The following is a 23,571-nucleotide window of genomic DNA, read 5'->3' as shown; positions in this document are numbered from 1 at the left end:
AGGTATCATTCAAAATTTAATATTTTAATATATTACTAAATATATTCTAAAGTAACTTCAGATTTAATTATTTGTGTTAAATACCATAATTCAAACCTTTTTTTTTTTTTACATACAGGAAAGATTTTATTCTTTTTTACTATGCAGTATTTTTGTTTATAAATAAATTCTGGAAATTAGTCATATAATAATATGTTTGTGAAGCAAAAAGGGAACAGATTAGACATCTCAGATATATATTTCAGATTTAGAAGTACTATTTTGTACATTATTTTAAGTTATTTTATATTTTATAAGACCATATGAAAGCAGCATAATTCCCAAAAGAACATGTTACTAACTTTCTGTGTGATATTAAATTGACGGTAACTGTCACTTCACGCTGTTTTAGAGAAAGCTTAAGTTTTATTCTGTGTTATCTATGGAAAAGCCATCTGTGTCTTGTAGGCAGACATAAAAGTTCATAACGCTGCTTACATATTTATTTTAAAATATTTATTTCTATTCTACATTTCCCAAGACATTTGTCTGCTTGTTTGTCCAAAGCCAATTCACACCATGGGAAAATGTATTGCATACACTAATGATTAAAGAGCATGCAGAATCTTTCTCTTGGACATTTCTTCTTAAGAAAGACATACATTATTTGCTTCTTTCAACCGAAAAAGCAAAGGGCAGAAATCATCAAAGTTTTCATTATTTGGTACATAAAAAAACCTTTTGGAAACAGATAGGTCTATAGGAATAGCAGCTCCAAAAGGCATTAGAACCCATTCACTGAGGTCAGCAGCAATCTGATTTCTCCATCTGTGGGTGCATCTACACATGCATTTTAGTGCCAACTAGACTGCAGTAAAGCATCACTTTCTACACGTACACTGGTATCAGGGTGCAGTAAACTAATTAGCTTTGCTGTAAGATAGTACTGTCCGCAACAGTATCTTATAGCAGTCATTAACTGCTCTGAAATGCACATATAGACAGTGACCAGGCAGGGGACAGACTCCTGCTTCCCACCTAGCCACGCAAGTCTGTAGGTTCAGGATCCTCGTGCCCCAGCCAGCCCCTCCACTGCCTGATGCTGCCACCCAGAGCCCAGGGCTGAACTCCCAACCCCCCTGCCAGCCTGGGCCTGCTCCGCCCCAGCTCAAATTACTGCTGTCCCAGGCTCATGTGTAGATGCTGTGCCCAGGAGCAGTTTATTTTGGTTCAGACAGCTCCAGAGTTTATTGTTTCATCTTAATTTCATCTGTAGATGCATCCAGTTAAAATTATGTTGGAGAATACTGTGGGTGTGGACAAATGTAGCAATTATCCTAGTAGTAAATTGTGCCAGTGTAAGATGCTATGACATAACAATTATGTCTGTTCATTCCTACACTGGTATAAAAAGAACTAAACCATTGTAACTTTAAACCCATTTTATTCAGGTTTAAAGTTACAGTGCTTTAGCTTACTCACACCAGCGTAAGGGCTGATTAAATGTAACTGTTAATCTGGAACAGTTGATTCAAGCTTTTGACTAGCAAATCTTGCTTTCCTTTTAAGAAGAAGGGTTGAAGTTTTCTTGTACCAGTGATAATCCAGGAAATATGCAAAAAGCAAGGTTTCTAGTGATATCTTTTATTAGACCTACTGTATAGCCTTCCCTTTGTCTTTTAAAACAGTTTTCAATTATAGCTGTTTACAGCTTATAGTTTCTTAACTAATAATTTCTTTTTTTCTATTCAGCTCTTTGCCAGTACCTCCCACAAAATGGTAGACAAACTCATTAATATTTTTCTAGTTAACATGTAGATCTTTTGCTGGTGAATAGATAGATAGTTGGGATGGGGAACTGAAATTTGCTGCTCTCACTTCTGCCCACCCCTCCCTCTGTCCCAACCCCACCTTAGCCCAGTACAGCACAGCTCTGCTCCTGCTGGGAGGTGCACTCACACTGCAACCAAGCAGGCCTGGGAGAAGGAGCAGCCGAGCATTCCCTTTCCCCTCCCACTGCTCTAGCCTCTGCCATCAATGCATTGCCAAAGCCACCCATCCCCTATCAGACTGGAGCTGGATTGTTCAGCCTGAGGCTTGAAAAAGTCTGTTGTCCTCTGGGATAAGGTATTATCTCTTATGTAATCTTGAAATCTTATCTCTGTTCTGACCTATGTCTAGATTAAAGCACAAAACACTCTTTGGACACAAGTACCAAGACAGCAAAATTTAAAGAAATTAGCATGTGATTGTTTTCCATTATTTTCCTTTAGAATGGTAATTAGTGATTTTTTTTTTTATAGATCACAAATGAAATAGTGCGCCAGATGATGGAAATGGAAGGAATGTACAGTTTGGATAAACCTGGAGACTTTACAACAATTGTTGATGTACAGTTAATAGCAGCTATGATACACCCTGGAGGAGGCCGTAATGATATCCCACAGCGTTTGAAGAGGCAGTTTTCTATATTTAATTGCACATTGCCATCCAATGCATCCATAGACAAAATTTTTGGTACTCTTTTTATTTATTTATATAATATATGTGTGTATATATATAATTTATTGCCAATTAAGCCATGTAAGCTATAAACTTAATTCTCTTCTCACATAAATTTAGTTCAGTAGTACCTCCAGATTTCATCCTTTTCTGAGTCTTACTCCAATTACAGGGTAGCCAGATTTCAATTCCTAAGTGTGGGGAGGTCTGACTTTTATGTTATTTTGGTACAGTAAGACCCTTTGAGAGCTTCTCTAGCTGGATTAGATCTACACCATGCAAGTTAAAGCCAGAGTTTAGACAGCTTTTTCACTTTATTGGGAATCAGTCCACACTTCTAGTTAACTCAGACCTCAAGATCTAACAGCCATTTTTGCAGACCTGTCTTGTAATTGCTATTTAAATAGAACTTTACATTCCCACCTCCTGAATTATGAGGTCCCTGCTTTGGTGGTCATAAGAAGTGGAATCCATATGAACAAAGCTTGAAGAAGAAAAAAGTAGTTACTTTACTTTATAATAACTGCAGATCTTCAAGTTGTATTCTCCATGTGGATCTTCTTCCCTCCTCTGCTATGGAGTCTTATATCTGGATCTGAGGGATAACTGGATCTGCTTTGCTTTTAATGTCTTCATGCCTGGGGGTGTGAAGGCATCGAGGTAGAGGTGCGGACACAGCCCCAAAAGAATATTTGCCAAAAAGGATTGGATCTCATGGGCAAATAATCATCGGAAGTGGGATCAGTATGGATATCACATCCCAAAGAACCAAAAGTTTTGCAAAATAACAGTTCTTTCTTAGGAAAGAATGAGGTATATATTACATTTATTCTAAAGCTTTGTCTTGTGTCTTATTCTTTTTCAGGAATTATTGGCTCTGGATACTTTCACCCATGTAGAAAATTCAGTCCTGAGATATGTGATGTAATCAAGAAATTAGTCCCAACTGGCAGAATACTATGGCAGTGGACAAAGGTACACAATGCTAAAAATGATGAAAATATATTCACTATTTATGAACAATGTGCAACAGGGTGTAGGGACCCTTTAAGGAACCCAAAATGGCTGCTAGCTCTGTTTGACACTGAGGTACAGCTAGGGGGAATCAGATTCCTTGGTGGATTCCCAGCAAAGAGCATTTAAAAGCTCCTGAGAGAGAATTGAGACCTGAAGAAGGTTACTGTTACTGAGAGATGCTGAAGAACCTTTGAGGCCTGAACTGAAAGAGCTAGGTTATTTTCTTTTTATTTCCTTTGAATCAAGTGGGTAGAGTAGCCTGAACTTGTATTAGATAAGATTTCAAATTGAAGGGCCTGGTTTTGTTGAAACCTGAGAAAAGAGTGACTGCCTTACAATAAATGAGCTGGCAGAAGGCATGACGAGGTCACACAAAGTAGCTTTTATCATAACTTAGGCAGGCACTGGAAAATCAGAAAAATCATATTTTGCATGGAACTATCCACAGTTGTTACCATTTTCCAGCAGGGAAACAGAAAATAGTGGTGTCAGTCTTCCAAGCTCTATCCTCAGAGTAAAGTACCTAGAGGATATGCCACTTAGAGTAGATTGTATAGCTGTTCTGAATGTAATTAACAAAACTTTTTTTGGGCTGCTTTGGCTACCTTTGTGGTCTTAATACATCTCTGGACTTGTATCATGGTTCTTTCCTTTGCTGAGCTGTTATGTCCTACTGAACCTTATCTTGGCTCCCCTTTGAGGGGTTCTGAGTGTTCCTTTGTGTTTTGCAAGGTTCCTTGTGTATGGCTCTCTAACTGAAGGTGTTACACTAATAGAAAAACTGTGAAGACTTGGCCACAGTAATGACTTCCATTTCTCATCAGAGAATATATATATAGAAAAAACAATTATACCAATCCAAAGCCCTTCCTGTTGGACCTGTGCTACTGTACAGCCAAAACCACAAAATCCATAGGGCCAGAAAGAGACTAAGCTCAAGAAAATGACTCTGTAGCTATATGATAAGGGCATTCCTATCAAACAGAAGTACTGAGTTCTGATCACCAGAGATCCTGGTTTTCTCTGATAAAAAAGTCACATTCTCTGATGAAAAATATCAAATTCTTTAACAAAACACCCAAAATCCATTATTAAAATTAAAAGACCCCTGCAGCTTCCCCCCAGCCCTGCTGGTGCCCATTACTGCCCCCAAAGCCTTCTCCCCTGGCACTGCTTGTGCCCCTCACTGCCCCCAAAGCCCCTCCCAATACTGCTGGTCCACCCCACTGCCCCCAAAGCCTCCCCCAATACTGCTGGTGACCTTTACTACCCCCAAAGCCTCCACAACCCTGCTGTTGCCTTTTACTGCCCCCAACGCCTCCCCCAGCCTTGCTAGTGACCTTCACTGCCCCCAAAGCCCCCCAATAATGCTGGTGACCCTCACTGCCCCCACAACAGCCCCTCCACCCTACTCGTGCCTCTTGTCCCCCACCCACAGCCCTTGCTCCCCAGCCCTGCCAGAGGGGGCCCCCAGGTGCCAGGGTTATGGGGCCAGGGACCCAAGTCTGCAGCTCCCCGCCCCCAACAGCAGGCAGCTGCAGCAGAAGCAGCATGGAGCCAGCTCCCCCACTGCTGCCTGCTTGGGTGGGGGTGGAGGTGGGGCTGCAGCTGGCTCCTGGCTCCCCCCAGCCCTGCCGGTACCCCCCAGCCATGACCTGTAACCCCTTGCCAGAGTTGCCCCTTACCTCAGGCATACTTACCTCAGGCTCCAGGTGAAGAGTGAAGCTGAGCTGAGCTGAGTGGAGCTGTGGCTAAGTGAGAACCTCAGGCCCTGCCCTTCCCCTCCCTCTCTGGGTAGGGCTGGGGGTTTCCCACCCTGTTTGCAAACAGCTCTTGCAGGCTGGAGCTCAACCAGCCTGCAGAGCTGTTTGCAAAAGCAGGGAATCTGTGGGTTTCTCTGCTAAAAGGAGAAATCCGCGTTTTCTCTGATAAAAAGGGGAAATCTGTGGTTTTCTCTGTTTTAATGTGGGAAATGGAAAAACCCAGATCCCTGCTGATCAGATCTTCAAGGACACATGTATGCATTTTTCATTCAAGAGTTACTCATTAAAATGCATAAACAACTACCATCCTCACCCTTCCTAAATATTGGCTTTTTGGTCATAGCTCAGTAGTGTAAGTTAGGGAAGTGAGATAGGCATCAGCCCCAGTTGCCAACTTGGGGCACAGGAACGGTGCCCCTTTCCACTAAAGTCTTTGCCATGTCAGGAGCAACCTTCCTTACCATAGGAGCCAGGTGCTGGAACACAACTGGAACAGCAAGGGTCTCAACAGTAGCAGCAAGACCATCCCCCTCCTCTATGGCCCTTAGCTCCCTCTCCTCAGGGATGTTTGTCCAGGTTGCCAAACTTGATGGCTACCCCTCTGTCATAGGTTATATACAGTATTTTTGGGGAGGTACAGCATTCTTCATACAAAGAATATGAACACTTCCCTAAAATAAAATCCATACCTGACCTTTAATTATACTGAGGGTTCTAGCTTACTTCTTTATTAAAGTGTATTTTTACTGAAGACACCAAAGTGCTATTGCTGTGAAGTCATAATGAGACACTTCCATTTTTCTAAGCTGTACCTATTTTTAGAATTAAGACTGCATACATATTCTAAATAAAATCTCCTACATTTTAAAATGTTATATATTTAAACAATTTATTTGATATATTCATTCCAATTTGAAATGTTACCTTTCTCTAACTTAACCAAATCATACAAGTCATAGTAATGAACTCAAGAGCCAGGTGAGAATGGAAGGAGCAACGGTAGAAGCTAAAAGGAGTGGGGGGGAAGGGGCTTTCTATGAGAATAAGTTTTGGAGTAAAAATCCAAAAACATCTAAAGATTTCAGTGTGCAAAGTGTACACAGTTTTAATGGTCTATTAACTCCTGTAAATTCTAGAGAGTTCCTTATGTGTACACCCCAAGCATTAATATATTCATATATTGTGGACTTGAGATGTCTCTTTGATCATTGTTATTTTAAAAAATAGCCACTCATGAATGTTCTCAGTGTTGACATTTACATATACAGCTTAACCTTGCTCCCGCTAACATCAATAAGATTTTATCATTGATTTCATTGCAGGCAGATGAGTCCCAAAGTGGAATTTAAGAATGCAAACGTCTTTATTATTTTGATTTGTAATATTCTTGTTTCCTCATGGTTGTCATTGACTTAACTAATGACTATATTTTTGGTTTTAGACTAAGATGCTACCCACACCATCCAAGTTTCATTATATTTTCAATCTTCGAGACCTTTCCAGAATTTGGCAAGGAATGCTAACTATAAAAGCAGAAGAATGCAACAATATCACTACACTTATGGCACTTTTTAAACATGAATGCACTAGAGTAATTGCTGACAGGTACAATAATTTTGTCATTTTATATGTATAAAATATTTAGGAGTACTAGGAGACCATTATATTTACGATAATAGGCTCTTGATGTTTCTTTAGAAATGAATGTTAGCATTATAAGGCCAAGTTTAAAGATATTTACTTTTTCTGTGAGCTTGCTGCCTACTGCTGTTATCCCAACAGATACCAAGATTCTCCATAGGACATTTTCTAGTCTTAATCTTTGACCTTAGGAGAGAGCACCACTGTGAAATGAGAAAAACCTTTGGTCTTAAATTTATACATGGCCCACAGATCATAAAATTCAAACACTTAAGAAAAGTGAAGTGGTATAATAAATGAGTTTCAGAATGACAGCTTGAGGTAGGATCCAAGATTCTGTTGTCAGTACCTGCTATTCTGACAGTAAGCTCTTAGCAAAACGTCTGTTAGAAGTATTAATCAAGTAGGACTGATAAATTATTAAATGGAATTATCAGAAAAAGAAAGATCTTTCATATACTTTTGATAATATCTTAGAATAAAAACAAAAAGAAAGTGTTGTTCGGACTCCTCAATCAGGAAGAAAATTAGCAGAGGATGCATAAGCATTGTGACAAGTACAGGAGGTCAATGGATAGACAGCTGACCTCCTGTATTTGTACAGCTGAACAATATGTGCATTTAAGCCAGAGTATCAGTATATTCCACATTATAGTTTCTTGTAGGTCAGGGGGAAAATGTGTTTCAGCATACAGATGAAATGGAAGGGTTTCCCTTGATACCCTTAAAGAACATATTAGATTCTAGAACATCTGAAATCCAGGGTGGAAGAGAAGATACAGCAAATCCACATCAAATGGTTCATGGTGCTTATCAATAGTGATTGTTCCAAAAGAGAATGAGGAAATTAATTTCAATGAAGATTTCAGAAAAATGAATGATATTAAATTCAAGATTGGTGCATGGCTCAGGGATGATTTGTCAAACTTAAGCAGTGCTAAATATATCAGTATATTGAGTTTAGCCAGTTCATTGGCAAATTCCTCTGTCCAAAGTTATAACATCTTGGGGACTATCTCAGCCTTGTGGCTTGCATGGGTTTCCAGTGATGTTCCAGTGTTTTATGTATCAGTTGCTATGGCCTTGCCTAGGTTATAGTGCAGCATATCTGGACAAATTCATAATTTACAGACCTGGCTTTAGGACGGCCCTCTGAATTGCAACATTTTTAGTTCCTTTTCTGCCATCTCCTGGGAAGTCAATTGGGTTGCTTTTTCAATCACCCAGAAAAGATGGTGGCTAATTACCTGGCTTTAATACTGGAAGACCAGATGAATCTTCTTGAAGAACAAAGTCTGAGGCCAATTGGGACAGGTGAATAGCTAGATAAAAGACAGGTCTCCTGAATACACCTGGGAATTTTTTTTTTAGCAAACAGTAAATTTACCTTCAAAATGCCGGGGGGTGGCTGAACAATTTTTGAATTTCTGTCAAATTCATTGAAGAGCTCAAAGGGAAAAATGAAAATGTTGAAATGCTTATTTTATTTTATAATGTTTTAAATATAATATTTAAACTTCTTATTTCAAATGGCATTTTTATTTTGAAATTGAACTAAATAGGGGCAAAATAGGGTGGCCAAAATGAAAACCCATTTTTTTCAGATGGATCCAAAAAATTTTGTTTCTTTTTTTTTCTTTTTTTTTTTTCCATTTCACCAAAAATGGTGAAACCCAACAGTTTAGGATCCCCCTGAACCATTTCCCCTCCCCTCCCCCCAAATCACCCACTGAATCAAAAAATCTTTTGTTAACACAGCCTAACTGATAAGTTTGAAGGGGCAGTTTAACTAACTGCTGATAACTATAGGTAACTTCAACCTAAATGATTGGTAGTTACCCTTCATGTGCTGAAACAAAACCTTAGAGAACTAGAGGCAGAACATTCTGGTTAAGAACCCTGAATTGTGGTTTTGGGCTACTGTACCTGAAATATTAGCCAGTTCATTGGGCAAATTCCTCTGTCCAAAGGTATAACTGCATTTGCAACATCTGAGGGACTATCTCAGCCTTTTGACTTGCATGAGGTTCCAGCTTGGACTTTGTCTGTAAACTTCAGGAAGAAGGAGTAAACCATGAGAGAATACTTTTGACTTTATTTTATTAAAACCAGATTTAGCAATTGGATCACATCAGAGAAATTACCTGATTTCAACATCAGCTTTTTCTTCTAAGAGAAACAGGCTCCAAGACCCTAAATTTATGTGAAGTGCATAGATCAAAAAATGATAACAATATGGAAACACTTTGCTGTTCCTTCTTTCTACTGTCCCCTAAGCCTGTCCTCACTTACATTGCTGATCCAATCATTCTCCGTTTCTGTCCTTTGGTTTCATGCCTCTTTCTGTCCTATTGTATTCTCCAGTAAATGAAACTCTCCAGTATTTTCTCCCTTGAGCTTCTTGTCCAACAAAACTGCCCCTCTCCCCCCGCCCCAAGTGTCTTTATCTCTTTGGATCAATCACCTTCAAAAACACCATCTTCCTATGCATCTGCTCTGTAACTGTGTGTCAGTGGAGACGAACTATAAGCAGAAGGGAGGCAAGTTGTCCTGAGCTTAATGCAGATACCATCTGGTACACAAAAAAGTAATCCAGTGGAGTGCAGGGCCATGCTGTCTGGCCCATGGTATCCCTATGAGTCTGAAAATTTGGCAGCAGGGGAAACCCAGGGTCTCCAACTGGCCTGGTGCTGTCCCAGTCAGGAGCAGGGAAAGTTGAAGCGTTCCCCATCCTAGGGAATTTAAATCCCCATGCCTAACAGTCCTACTGGGGTTTAAACTCTCTGGCATATCAGAAGTCTTGAACCCTTGCTGAGACTACTGGGTGCAGGGGGGAAAAATGAAGACTGATGTCATTTCTGTGCTGGTATATCTTGTCCAAGGTATGCATTTCCTCCTTGCTGCCTGCTAACTTCACTAAATCCCATTGCAAAAAGAGATGTACAAAATCATTGGTGAGTCATTTCTTTTTATTTATCTGATAAAATTGTCTGTTATAACCCTGGAAGAAAGAAAGTAAAAGTATAATATATTGAATGGATATGACTCTTGTACATGTGAAACATCAGAGCACTTACACTTTTGTAGCTATAATTATATAATTTATAATTCATTAAATGCTTTTTGATTTGTCTGTTCTGTATTTTATTAAATATTTTTATGTGTGTTTAATTAAAAATCTTTCAATTTTTAATTGTATTAATCTGTATCTTGTAGATTTATTACTGCTGAAGATGTAGCTTGGTTTGATAAAACCATTTCTCGAGCAGTTGAGGAATGTATGGGTGCAGGATTAGAATCAGTTCTCCAGAATGAACCATATTTTGTAGATTTTTTACGGGAAATGCCTGAACCCACTGGAGAAGAACCTGAAGATTTTGTATTTGAAGCACCAAAAATGTATGAAGAGGTATTTTATTTTACATGTGGCGTATGGCTGAGTTCACATTATATGCAAATTTTACTAAACACATGCTGAATTTCTGGGGAATACATTTCCAGATTTGTCAGGTCAGTCATTTTATCCACATTTTTAAAAAGTCTTAAAATGTGGTAAGGAATCTACCTTATCAATATAGTCCGTTCTCCATTGTCAGAGACATATATGACTCTCCCTAGTTGAAACCAATGAAACAATATTGTGTTTCTTTGTGGACAGTTACTTGCATTTCAAGACAGCACTGAGGAGTCTCCAAACAATTTTAAAACCTGAGAAATAAATACACAAAAGTCCTAAATTAATGTATGAAAATTAACTTTTTCTCTTTCAGATTCCCACTTTTGAATTTCTGTGTGAAAGACTTCAAGCATACCAAAAAAGTTACAATGAATGCATCAGGGGATCATTTCTCGACCTGGTGTTTTTTAAAGATGCAATGACTCATCTTGTTAAGGTTAATGGTTTTTTTTTAACATATTTTGTTTAGATGAATAAAACTCATGAGTCGCCTGCACTACAGAACTAGAATGGCAATCTGAATTCAAATTGTCTATCAGGTATTGTACAGAGTGTAATTGTGTGCTCACCTAAATCCTCTTAGAAGGAAGGAATAGGATACAAACACCTTGATATAGAAGCCAGGCTTGTATATGAGTTATAGGGTGGATGTAACACGCTTCCTAGTTTACATTGTCTTGGAAATGTAAGTTTTTAAAGTTAAACGTTGATGTCAAGATATACATGAGTAATACCTATGAGGTTTAAAAAAGGATAGAAAAATCAGTAAAGAATGGAATATGGAATGCCTTTTAAATTAATGTAAAGGTATGTGTGTGGGGAAGTCATTCAGAAATAACTGTATCAAAGGAAGCATGAATGGCAGATATATTAGAAGATAATAGTAAGTGATAAGTGATAAGATTATGGTAAGTGACTGCTTTAATGCTTTGTCAGCAGCAAAAATTGCCAAGCCTTAGGTTGTATAAAAAAAGAAAATGGTTCCTTTCAACACGTTACACAAGATGGAATATTGAAGTGTTATGTAACTGGCAGGGCTACCTGGCTTCTTTGACTTGAGTGAGTCTGCCTTCCCACCTCTAGATGTTATGATAATACTGTATTTACTGGAATGCCAAACGAGATTTTTTTTCCCCTCCAATCAGCATGGAGGGGGGAAAAGCCCCTCGTCTTATATTTGTATATAAAGAAGCTTCATTAAATACGTTGTCTATTTTTAAACTGTGGCCAAAAGCAGCATGTGCTCAATAATGCAAACCACCTATAAGCCTTGCATATCTTGCTTACATATTTCTCATAGATGAACAATCTCAAGTCTGGCAGCCCTCATCCCTTCATCTTTCTTACTTTGTACAGTTCAGATCTAGCCAACCTTTCTCTATTGGCATTCCAGAAGAACATGCATATTTAACTCTGTACTTTTGCTATCTGCCACCACGTCAGTGAACACAATTCCTGTATATAGAATAATCAGCAGTAGCACAGCCTTAAACACTGCCACTTTTCCAGCAAAGGACAGTGTCCTTTTGAATTATAACCAAAATATTTGTCATAGCCTTGCCATAATTCTTTTCTATGCTGTATTACTTTTCCTTTTGGCATTCATCAAGATCCCTAGCACTCTGATTTCTCTTTTATTTGATGGCCCAGCTTCTCCAAATTCTTCCAGTTCCCCACTCTCATTATCATACTTTTTAATCTATTTAGTTTAACCCCCATTGCTTTTCCATATTCTGATGTATGTTTTAGCACCCTTTCCATTGAAAGTCTATCTCTAATTACAACATTTATATCATCCCTGTATACTACGCATTTTACCTCACCCGATCCCAGTATCTTTACTCTGCTTATGACCTTTTGTTTTCTTATTCTTTGTGCTAATGGTTCCATGTCACACACAAATAGTAGTGGTGACAGGGGCACCCTTCTCTCACCCCATATGGAGTTTAAAGAATCCATAGGTGCCCATGAATTTGGACTTGACTCTGCTTGTCTATACAATAACCTTATCCAACATATTAATTTCTCTGGGAACCCCATTTTCCTAGGTCCTCAAATACGTAAGCATGATCCACTCTATCATATACTTTTTTCTAAAACTAGGTTTGCTTTACCATTTTTTTTTGCCTCTCTTGGACATGAGACAGTTTATCTCTGATCACAGTGATCTCTTTGGAGATCCTTCTACCTAGTACTTGGCATACTTGGTTTTCCTGCATTATCTGATAGAGGTTTTTCCTCCTTCTCAAAGCCAGCATCTTGGCCATTAACTTATAGTTCATATTAGACAGCATAATCAGTCTGGTTTTTCAAGAGTTCCTTCTCCCCTTTTTCAAAGAATATGATCACAACCCCTCTTGCAAAATCTGTCCCTGTCTCTTCTGTTTCTGCTATTTCCTCAGACACTTCCACTGTATCCTTCGCTACCCGTGCCCAGAACTTTTCTTAAAATTTCATAGGCAGTCCTTCTGCTCATGTCCAGATAATGTTTGTCCCCTACTTTCTCTACTGACATGACCCTTTAGATATACTTTTCCATCCATCTTTCTATATCTTATGCCTCTAGTAAATCTGTGTACATTTGAACCATAATCACTCTTTCTCTTTACTTTTCCCCTGCTATGAACGTTTTCCCTCCTAATTCCTCCCTCCATGTTTCTCTGCATATTTCTTCCAACAAATCTCATATCCTTCTCTGTCTCAGTAAATAAAGTCCCAAATCTTTTGGTTCAAGCAAGCAGTCAGACTGGTGAGATGCTCCACCTGCACCTCCAAAATCTCAAACAGTACCTTTTTCTAGATATCATATCTGTTCATTGTTGATCCTGTCTGCCTCCTGTCACTGGTTAAAGTTGTCTTTATTCTCAGCCTTCGCTCCTCTCTAGCTTCTCTCAGTGCCTTTTCCACATTTTCCTGCCATGCCAATCCTGGTGGGTCGGCCTGCTGTTGTGCTCCTGCTGTCCTCTGCTTCTCCTCTGCTGCTGTCTTCTTTCCTCTGCTCCTGTCTGCTTTCTGGCATCATCATGCTCATCATTGCTGCCTCCACATATACATTTTTGGACGATCCCAAGACTTGTGACAAGTCATGAATGGGAGGCTAATTAGCACATGGATCCTTTTTGAAGGGGGGAGGTATGTCTGGAATACACATACATACTGAGCAGTACTGAGGTATGGGGTCATGATGGCTTGAAATGCTGTTGACTGTTCTGGGATCCAGCCCAAAGAACTACATGGTAAATCCTCAGCTTTTTGGCTTTGGACTAATATCATGTATCATTTCTACTGTATATAAGTAAATGCCAATGTGTTCCTTAAAAGTGTGTTTATGGAGTATTTGTATTAAAATTTGCAGCAGTTTCAAAAAAATGTAACATGCATCAATTTTGGATGAACTAAGTTTATGGGTACTATATGCAAATTACTACAGCTATGTTTTTTTTAAGTTCAGTGTTTTCCAATTTGCTCTTCAATTCCATGTGCTCAGGGAGAGAGAGCGTGGTCAGACAATAAGTGTGGCAGGGGGAGGGGTGCATGGAGAGAAGGGGCTGCAAGGGGAGAGAAGTTTGGGGGAGGCAAAAAGAGAACTACCTGATGCCATGGTTTTATTTTCCCTGCCGTAGTGGTGGGATGGGAACAAATTCAAGCCAAACCCCCAATGATTAGATTCTACACCTGGAAAATTGTAACAAAATTATATATTTTCCATATATAGAATCTAATTATTGGGGGTGTCATCAGGGTCATGTTATATTTGAGCAAATATCATATGCCCTTTATTTAGTGATGTATGACACACAGTGCTACATAAATATATTTGATGCAAAGTGGCATAGTTCAGGGGTGCTCGACCCCACTAGCCCATATCCAGATCCAGCCCACTGCAGTCATCCAGCCTGCAGTGCTACCCATGAGTATGTGGAGAGCTCACGCATGATGGCCCTGCATGGTAGATTGGGTAGCAGTCTTAAATTCTACATATGTTTTATTTTGAAATCACACATGTTCTTCAAGAATTAGAAGATCTTTGCCACGTTTCTACATGCAAATCTCACATAGCTTTTGGGGGGATGTAATACTGCTTTATTTGGAAATCAGGTCCTCCTAGCTTTTCTGGAACAGAAAGCTCTCTGCAAAACAAAGAATCCTTCTGCTGATCTCTGAGATGTCAAAAGGGCTTCTACCAAATAAGTTTGGAATATAATATATGTAGGGATGGACTCAAATCACAGAGCCCAGGGCCAAATTTCATGGACTTGTTGTGGCTCCAGGGTCCAATTTCATGGGCAGAATATGGCTGCCCCCCATGCCTCTGATTGGCTTTAGAAGCCAGTAGACACATGGGCTGCCACTGCCCCCTGGCCCAACCTGTCCTCACTCCCTACTCAGTCCTACATGGGGGCAGACAGTGGGAAAGTCTCCCCTGACTCCCTGCAGACATAGGGATGGGCTGCCACCATGCTGTTGCTCCCCGGCCAAGTGACACTGCCCCCCTGCCCCAACCTGGCTCTGCTTCTCCTGGCCAAACCCTGCTCCTTCTGGCCCCGCACATGCATGTGGATGGGTCACTGCCACGCCACTGCCCTGGCCAAGCCACACACCCCCTCCCCGCCCGCCCACCATGGCCTAGCTCTGCTCCTTTTGGCCCAGCCGTGCCCTGGCTCTGCTCCCCTTGGCCCAGCCCCATTCCCCCCACCACAACCCAGCTATACTGCCCTGCCTCGCTCCACCCCAGCTCTGCTTTCCTGGCCCAGCCCCACTTTCCACAATCCCATTCCCCACCTTCCACAGCACCCACTTACTGTGGGATGGACCCAGATGGGCTGGGTGGCTGTGACTGAATGTGGCTGTGGCTGTGGCTGTGGCTGCGGCTGCAGCAAAAAAAAATCAAGGCTAGGCCAGTCCCTGTCTACCCAGGTTGCAGGGCTGAGAGACTGCATGAGGGCCACTCTAGCTTAATCAGGGGGAAAAAAAGAAAACCCTTTTATTTTTATACAGAGCCCTGCTTTTCTCCGCTTTTTTTGCGGGGCTCCTTTTTCACAGATTTCTCTGATTTTTACAGAAAATCCCTGATTTTGCTTTTTCCATGAAAATTGTGACGTGATTTTGATACATCCCTAAATAAAACCAATATTTAATTCTGTTACTCTTCTATAACTAAACAAATACAACAGCACTGATTAACTTCATTTTTTAAAATAGATTTCACGAATAATTCGGACAGCATGTGGAAATGCTTTACTTGTGGGAGTTGGTGGTTCTGGAAAACAGAGTCTTTCAAGGTTGGCCTCTTTTATAGCAGGTTATAGGATATTTCAGATCACTTTAACTAGGTAAGAAATTGATGTTTTTTCTTGCTTTCCTTTTTTACACCTAGAAACTAATGTTTTTTTAAAAAAAATCCATATTTAGCCACCACCTTAAAAGGAGTAAATTAAAAAAAAAAGATGTGATCAACTTATACAGTATTGGTTGCAGGTAGTTTACACTAGGGTCTTGATTTGGCAAAATATCCCTTTTTGGAAAAATACTTTTAAGCTAATGTATAAGTACTTTCCTAAGTCAGGGTCTGAGACTTCCCATTGATTTAACTGAAAGATGGAATGTATCCTGGTCAAAGTGGGTGGATCTTATAATCTGAAAGTGCTGTAATTCTATATTGTATTTTCAGCTAATTTGTGATTTCTGTTATTTTTCATAGATCATATAATGTGAGCAATCTTACAGATGATTTAAAACTGCTGTATAAAGTAGCTGGAGCAGAAGGAAAAGGCATTACCTTCATTTTCACTGATAATGAAATAAAAGATGAGGCTTTTCTGGAATACCTTAACAATTTGCTGTCCTCAGGAGAGGTTAGAGCCTCAAACTAGCAAGCTGTATTTTATCAATCAGAAGCATCAGTATTTGTTCCGAATTGGTTTACAAAAAACTAGAACTGTTGGTTCCTCCTTAATTGATTGTCATTGATTCTGGTAATAGTTTATGGGGCAGACAAGAATCTGTATCCCAAATACTGCAAATCTTGGGACTGTCTGGTGGGGCAAAACTGAATCTAGATCAGTGCTTTTGCAAAGGTGTGTTTGAATCTTAAAAGTATAGTACTTGTCTTTGGAGCACAGACAAGAAACCATGCCTCCTCCTTCCAGCAGTGGGCTGTAACCATTCACCCATGGAGGGATGGTCTTCTCTTATTTGCTCCTTTTACATGCTGTGCATTGTATGTTACGTAGTCATTACATAAAAAATAGAAATTACAGTCATAGCACAAACTGTAATACTCAGAGTGCAGTCATAAATTACCATGGCATACTTTGTCTTGTTTACTGTGCTTCTGTTCCTGTGATCCTTAACTCTTTGCACTCGGTGGCCCAATATCAATAGGAGGAGTGGGCAATGGCTTTTAATTAGCTTATTCTGTACCCACTGGTTAGAACATTCTTATTAAAAATGGGAGTTAGATGCGAATCACTTTAGACTCAAGAGGGCTAAACCCAGGTCTCCCATTTCGTAGATGATTGCTCTAATCACAGATATATTGTGGGTATAGCCACCAGCACTAGTCTTTGACAGTGTTGAATTCAGCTCAAAGTTAGCAAGTTCTGCTCCAAGTGCACCTAATGAATCAAGTCCCTCTAAGGACGTAGGCATCTCCCCAGCATCAAACAGGTCTGTGCATGCCCAGAAGCTTCTAAACCAACCAATTTTTTGTGCATAATGTTAGATAAACCAAGTAGAGAAAGACAGTGATATATTATAATTATGAACTGTAATCATTATAATTTAATGCAATTTCTTAGCATGTCAATTTTGATTTTGTTTAAAGATTTCTAATTTATTTGCTCGGGATGAACTGGATGAAATCACTCAAGGATTAATATCTGTGATGAAAAAAGAGCTGCCTCGAAATCCTCCTACATATGATAATCTTTATGAGTATTTTATATCTCGGGCAAAGAAGAATTTGCATGTAGTTCTCTGCTTTTCTCCTGTGAGTTTTATTTTTATAACTACCTTGTTTATTTCCATAAATAGATTCTCTCATACATATATTGTAATCATACAACTTTTATAATTTTGGGAATTGTTACAGGCAGAAACCTGAGCTTTAAAGATGAATAAAAATATGACTAAAATCTATACTAAAATTGGTGGAGCTAGTGCTAATAATATTAACAATTGCCAAAATTTAAAGAGAGAACAGTTTAAAGTGGAATCATCTTTTATATGCAAAGACTATTCAGGGTTTTCTTGTTTTTCTTCTTCAACAGTAGCAAACTTTGCTGTAAAACAGCAAATGAAGCTTCTTTAATTGTTTTAGATTTTTGTGAAGTCACTGCTGCTTGGCAGATAAACAGGAACCCTTGAAGCATGCCAGAGCAGATGAAAAACTTTACCTTTTAAATGAAATTATGGTCCTGCTCATTTGAAGTAGTTGCTTCTTATTTTGTTGATAATATTGAGGATTTCAAGGTAGTTAAATAAAATAGGATGCAGCAGTAAGGTAAACACTGTAGCCAGGTACAGCTATTACACATGAACTGGTATAAGTGACTGAAAACTGGTTTAATCTGTAACAGAACAGAAGTTCAGTGCACATAGACTGGTTTAAAATGGCAGCACCTGGTCTAACACAGACCTTGCTGTGCTGAGCTCCAGCAAGACGCAATGAGCACCTTGGCGGGTCTTGCCAGCTGCTGCTAGTGCAGAGCTCCAGAAAAACGCACTGGGCTGCCTGGGAGCCTTACACTGGGCAGTGGAGAAAAGAGCGCTCCATAAAAGGAAGTATCAGGCCTCTTGTCTGCTGATGGCGCCAAGCTCAAATGGGCCTGATCCTTTCTTCTTTGGAATGCTCCTGTCTCTGCTCCCTGGCCCAAGCCTTCTGGGCTGCCCAGTGCATCTTGACAGCTGTTACTTCCAGTGAGCTCCACGAGCTCCCATCATAGCCTGGGTGACAGCGGCAGTGGGTGACTTGCCATGATGACGTGCTCTGGGACTTTCCTGGAAAACTAGGGCTGGGCACAGGAGAGGATCTGCAGTGACAGTAGGGGTTGGAGCTGTGTGTTTGACAGCTGATCGGGGTGGCCCCAGCTCAGCTGTACTCAACTGCCCTTAGCAATCTGTGGCAGGCTGGGAGGTATGCAGGAGTGCCCCTACCTTCTGGCCTTGGCCAGTGCAGACATCGGCATGCCCGTCCTAACTGACGAATGAATGTGTGTTCTTTTCACTCATGATTCAATCTACACACCTTAGAGAAACCTGCGTAGATTGAATTGATTCTGCCTCAGGTTTTTTGAATGTCTGTACCTAGCCTATGCATAAAGTTATAAGGGTAACAACAACATTAACAAAAACCAAACTAAGATGAATCTTTTATATGCACAACATTTTTAAAGACTTGTATTTGGTATCCGGTATTCTATATTAAACATTGTTTTAAAATTTTCACTCTTTTTAGGTAGGCGAGAAGTTTCGTGCCCGTTCTTTGAAATTTCCTGGTCTGATATCAGGCTGCACTATGGACTGGTTTAATCGGTGGCCTAAGGAAGCTCTTGTTGCTGTAGCTAGTTATTTTCTTTCAGAATTTAACATGGTCTGTTCCACTTCAGTTAAAGCACGTGTAGTAGAAACTATGGGCCTCTTCCATGATATAGTTTCTGAGAGCTGTGATAATTATTTTCAGAGGTAACATTTTATGAAAGTGGAATAGTTAAATAACTACAAAATATTGTCACCAATTGTTTTATGTCATTGTAATAGATGAAGTTATAATCAGCTTTCCCAGTTTACAGAAGTGAAGGTAATATGCCAATAAACACAACGTCCATAAACACTAATTGCAAGGATAGTACAGCTATGTTACCTTTTTTTTCACTGTATAAGAATGAAAAGGATAGAATAAATTTTAATATAGCTTGTATGGGTAACTGGACATCAGTTTAATTGTCATAGTTATTCTAAAGAAACACTGGGATTTTTTACTTCATTAAATGTTTTTTTTTCCTATATTTTTAACAGTAATTACATTACAATTAAGATCTACTCTGTAAAACCTATATTTAAAGCAAAAAATGAAAGCCACGATATTGTTGTATATTAAATAATACCTGTTGATATTCTGTCTTTCAGATATCGAAGAAGAGCACATGTTACACCCAAATCTTATCTCTCTTTCATAAATGGTTATAAAGAAGTTTATGCTGATAAGCTAGAAAATATTAATGAACAAGCTGAACGTATGCAAATAGGTATGATGGATAGGGGTTAAAGATAACTTCTCATATGTGATCTCAGATGTGCTTTTATAGTGCGGTATCTTATTCACTGGTCATTTAAGATAAATCCAGTAGCCCAAACTAGAATTCTACAAGTTTAACATGTATAAATATGTGTTCATAATATGGCCAAATTGGTTGGTCTGAAAAAGGCACAGACAAACATTAAAAAGTGGTTTAATAATATGTTTGAGCATTCTCTGTAAGAAAATAAAATGTTTAATATTTTCAATTTACCTTTTATAACAGAAAATACAAGTTGAAAATAGCCAGAAATAACACCTTTCTAACTGGCTTAGATTTAAAAAAGGCAGCATAAAGTTACCTCACTTTTTCATGAAGTTCCTGCATTAGTAGTGGGACTTCAGGGCAAAGATATTGCTTTGCCTACCACTTCACCTACTATTTTAAATATGGATGGAGTTGAGAGTATGAGGAAAGTGATAGGCTTTTGCTGCCTCTGCTGCTGATACCTGTAACAGTTTATAAAAGAACTTCCTTAAGTTCATTATTATAATTAAAACAGGTAATGCTATTTATTATTAAGACTGACCCATATTTCTCATTATAAGACTGTGTTTTCATTTGCTTGTAACTTTGTAAGAATTTTACCATTGAGAATGAAATTTTCCGTGTTAAATATTTGCCTCAAGTGAGGATGATCTAGAGCAGGGATGTTAAAGATATGGTTTATGGGCTGGATCCAGCCTACAAAGCCATATCATCCATCCTGTGGTGCTGAGTGTAAATCTCGGACTGGACCTGCACATTGCATGTAGCATGCCCTGGACTGGCCCCACATGCAGCACGTGCCATCCGGACCCCTGCATGCTGCACGTGGAGGCAGTCTGGCATACACGGTTTGCAGGCCTGGAGCCAGTGCATGTGCTACACATGTCATGCAACACCTGCCTGTGCACCAAGTCCAGCTGCTGGCCAGCTCTGTGCTCCACATGCAGCCTGTGGGGTATGATGCGTTTGATACCCATGATCTAGAGGTTTCAATATTGCTGATGGAACATGGGATTGTCAATACAATAATGAAATTTGTTCTTTTCAATTTTTTTAAAAAAATTCAAGTCTTCATTAATTGAATATTCAAGATGACAATGAACTGCTTCAAAGCTGGAAATGGCCAAATTTGAGGCTGCTTTTGCTACTTGAATCTATCTCCTTGTTTATATGCATGTATATGCATGATCTGACCTCAGTACCTGAAAAGCTCCTCAAATAATCTATTGTGAAGCAACTTAAGGAGTACAAGGTAATCAGGAGTAGCCAACATGGATTCACTAAGAGTGAGTTGTGCCTGACCAACCTGATTTTCTTTTGTGATAAGGTGACAGGCTCTGTGTATGAAGGAGAGCAGTGGATGTGATAAAAACCTTGCTAAAATCAAGGTATGACACTCATCCATGACATTCTCATTAACAAGCTAACAATATAAGACTAGATTAAAGTAGTGTAAAATAGTTGAATCATCTTGCTCAATGAGTAGTCCTCAGTGGCTCAGTGTCTAGTTGGAAGGAGGTATCAAGTGGGGTTCCCCAGGATTCTGTCCTTCATCCAGTATTGTTTAACATCTTTATTAATGGATGATGGAATTGAGTAGATTCTTAATAAAGTTGCAGATGACACCAACTTGGGTGGAGTTGCAGACATTTTGGAGGGGAGGGCTAGGATCCAGAATGACCTGGATAGACTGGAAAAATTATTCGAAATCAGTGAGCGGAGATTCAATGAGGACAAGTGCAGAGTTCTGCATTTGGGACGGAATAATTGCATGCAAAAATACAGATTAGGGGAATGATTGGCTAAGCTGTAGTACAGTAGAGAAGGTCCTGAGGGTTACCATAGACCACGAGCTGAATATTAGCCAACAGTGTGCTCTTATTGCAAAAAAGGTCAACAGTAAAATGGGTTGTATTAACAGGAGTGTCACTTGCAAATCAATGGAAGTGATTTTTCTGCTCTGTTTGGCCTCACCTGGAGTACTGTGCCCATTCTTAAGTCTCACAGATTGCAAAGATTATAGCAAAGAGTTATAAAAATGATTAGGGGCCTAGGAGGCCAGGCTTATGAAGAAAGGTTGAAAGAACTATGGTCAGGAGAAAAGAAGACACAATTAGAAAAAAATGTTCAAATAGCTGAAAGGTGATTATGGAGAGGGTGGAGATGGGCTTTTCTCAGTGGCTGTAGGGGACAGGAGTAGAAGCAATGGTTTCAAGCTGCTGCAGAGGAAATTTTAGGTTGAAGATGGAACTTTCTGAGGGTGCTCAAGCATTGGAGCAGGCTACCTAGAGTAATTTTGGAATCTCTATCCCTGGAAATTGTCAAGGGTAGGTTGGACAGACACTTGGCTGGGATGGGTTAGTCAGGGATAATTCTACCTTAAGCACAGGGCTAGACTAGACTTCATGGCTAGGTACAGACAACCAAAAAGCCCCAGGCTGAATCGATTCACTCTTTGCAGGTTAGTTTAAACTGTACAAATTAAATTGAAACAGAGTTGAACAGACACTTACCTTTGATTCAGGAAATGCAGCCACATGCTTGCAGTATCTCAGGCCAGAAGCCTGGGGGCACTAGAGCACAGCTCTCTGGCTGTGTGTTCACTTCTTCCTGCTGCCCCTGAGGTCTTGGATTTGCAGTTCAGAGGTATAAGAGCAGCACTCCGCAACATTGCTCATCACTTCTTCTTCCTGCTTCCAGGTGCTTCTGGGATTTGTAGTTCACAGTTGCAGCCAGCAGTAAGTTTGAGCAGGGGAAGGGGTGTTTAACCCCCTTCCTTGGCCACAGACCACTGTCGGGGTTTGCCTGGAGGGGGCAGTCCCTCCCACTTTCAGACTGGGCTGCATCTCCAGCTGGGCTTGCCACCCCCTCCCCCCTTGTCAGCCAGCTCTCACTACTCCAGCTAGTGAGCAGAGGGGTGGGGCCAGCCCTGCTCTCTGGAGGAGACATCACAGCACAGCCCCGGGCTGCAAAATGCTGGGATGCTGGAGGACTCTGATTTACCTTGAACCAGGAAGGGGACTAGAACAGAAGTTTCATAAACTGGTTGAGCCAGATCAGTTAAGTCAGATACTACATTCAACCCAGTTTATCTTAAACCAGTTTCAGCCATTTTGAAACTGGTTTATGTGCACTGAGCTTCTGTTCTATTACAAGTTTAAGCCAGTTTCTGATCACTTAAACTGGTTTATATGTAAGTTCTGTCCCTAACCTGTAAGTTTACTTCCAGCCCTACTTTCTTATGATCTTGTGATTTATGATATAGTCTTTAATTGCATGACTACATGCAATTTTTTCTATGATACATCTACTTTATTTATTGCACATTAAGGATGATGTTCACTTAATTGACAGATATTCTATATCTATCTTTGTTTATCATTGTGTGGCCCAATGTTTTATATACTGCATGCTGTTGAAACCCCTCTCTGAACATAGGTTTATTAATTTACTCCTGCATTATGGCAGTCATCACAAATATCTTCACAAATACTATATGATTTATTTTCAGAATTACCCTGTAAGGTAATGTATTATTAAGGCCATTTTGTAAATATGAAACTGAAATGAAATTTCTGGGAATATTGTTTATGATGCTGCATCAAATAGCTGTGTGGGTCTGCTGAGGTGGTCCAGCTGTTTGCTATGGCGTTTATTTGAAAGGGTGCTGTTTTGAAGTAAAAGCTTCACCAAATATGCATGGCTTGTTCTTAATTCAGCAACCAATTGTAAATTAAGCATATTGTGATTCACCTGGATATGAATTATCTCAGTTCTACTGTGTTAGAACAGTGAATCTCAACCAGGGTGCCATGGTACCCTGCCATGCTGTGAGATCCTTTTAAGGGTGCCATGAGGTGCCACACACAAGTCTTTGAGAATTCGTGATCTCAAGTTAGATTTCTGTTTGGAAATCAGTAGAGTA

General features: G+C 39.7%; 1 protein-coding gene across 1 annotated transcript in view; it reads left to right on the top strand.

Annotated features, from left to right (window-relative positions):
• DNAH8 (dynein axonemal heavy chain 8) overlaps nt 1–23,571 on the top strand; it is a 397,167-nt gene that overhangs the window by 223,612 nt on the left and 149,984 nt on the right. Inside the window, exons 57-66 of the mRNA XM_019526702.1 lie at nt 2,283–2,496; nt 3,347–3,456; nt 6,703–6,866; nt 10,119–10,311; nt 10,673–10,795; nt 15,562–15,692; nt 16,061–16,214; nt 17,186–17,350; nt 18,818–19,044; nt 19,489–19,607. Of these exons, the coding sequence (XP_019382247.1) occupies nt 2,283–2,496; nt 3,347–3,456; nt 6,703–6,866; nt 10,119–10,311; nt 10,673–10,795; nt 15,562–15,692; nt 16,061–16,214; nt 17,186–17,350; nt 18,818–19,044; nt 19,489–19,607 (1,600 nt within the window). The remainder of the gene's footprint in view (nt 1–2,282; nt 2,497–3,346; nt 3,457–6,702; nt 6,867–10,118; nt 10,312–10,672; nt 10,796–15,561; nt 15,693–16,060; nt 16,215–17,185; nt 17,351–18,817; nt 19,045–19,488; nt 19,608–23,571) is intronic.

This window comes from Gavialis gangeticus, unplaced genomic scaffold (assembly GCF_001723915.1).
Source record: "Gavialis gangeticus isolate Ggan-Ray unplaced genomic scaffold, GavGan_comp1, whole genome shotgun sequence".
Lineage (NCBI taxonomy): Eukaryota > Metazoa > Chordata > Crocodylia > Gavialidae > Gavialis > Gavialis gangeticus.
The sequence above is the reverse complement of the archived record's forward strand: the minus strand, read 5'-3'. Positions and strand labels throughout refer to the sequence as shown.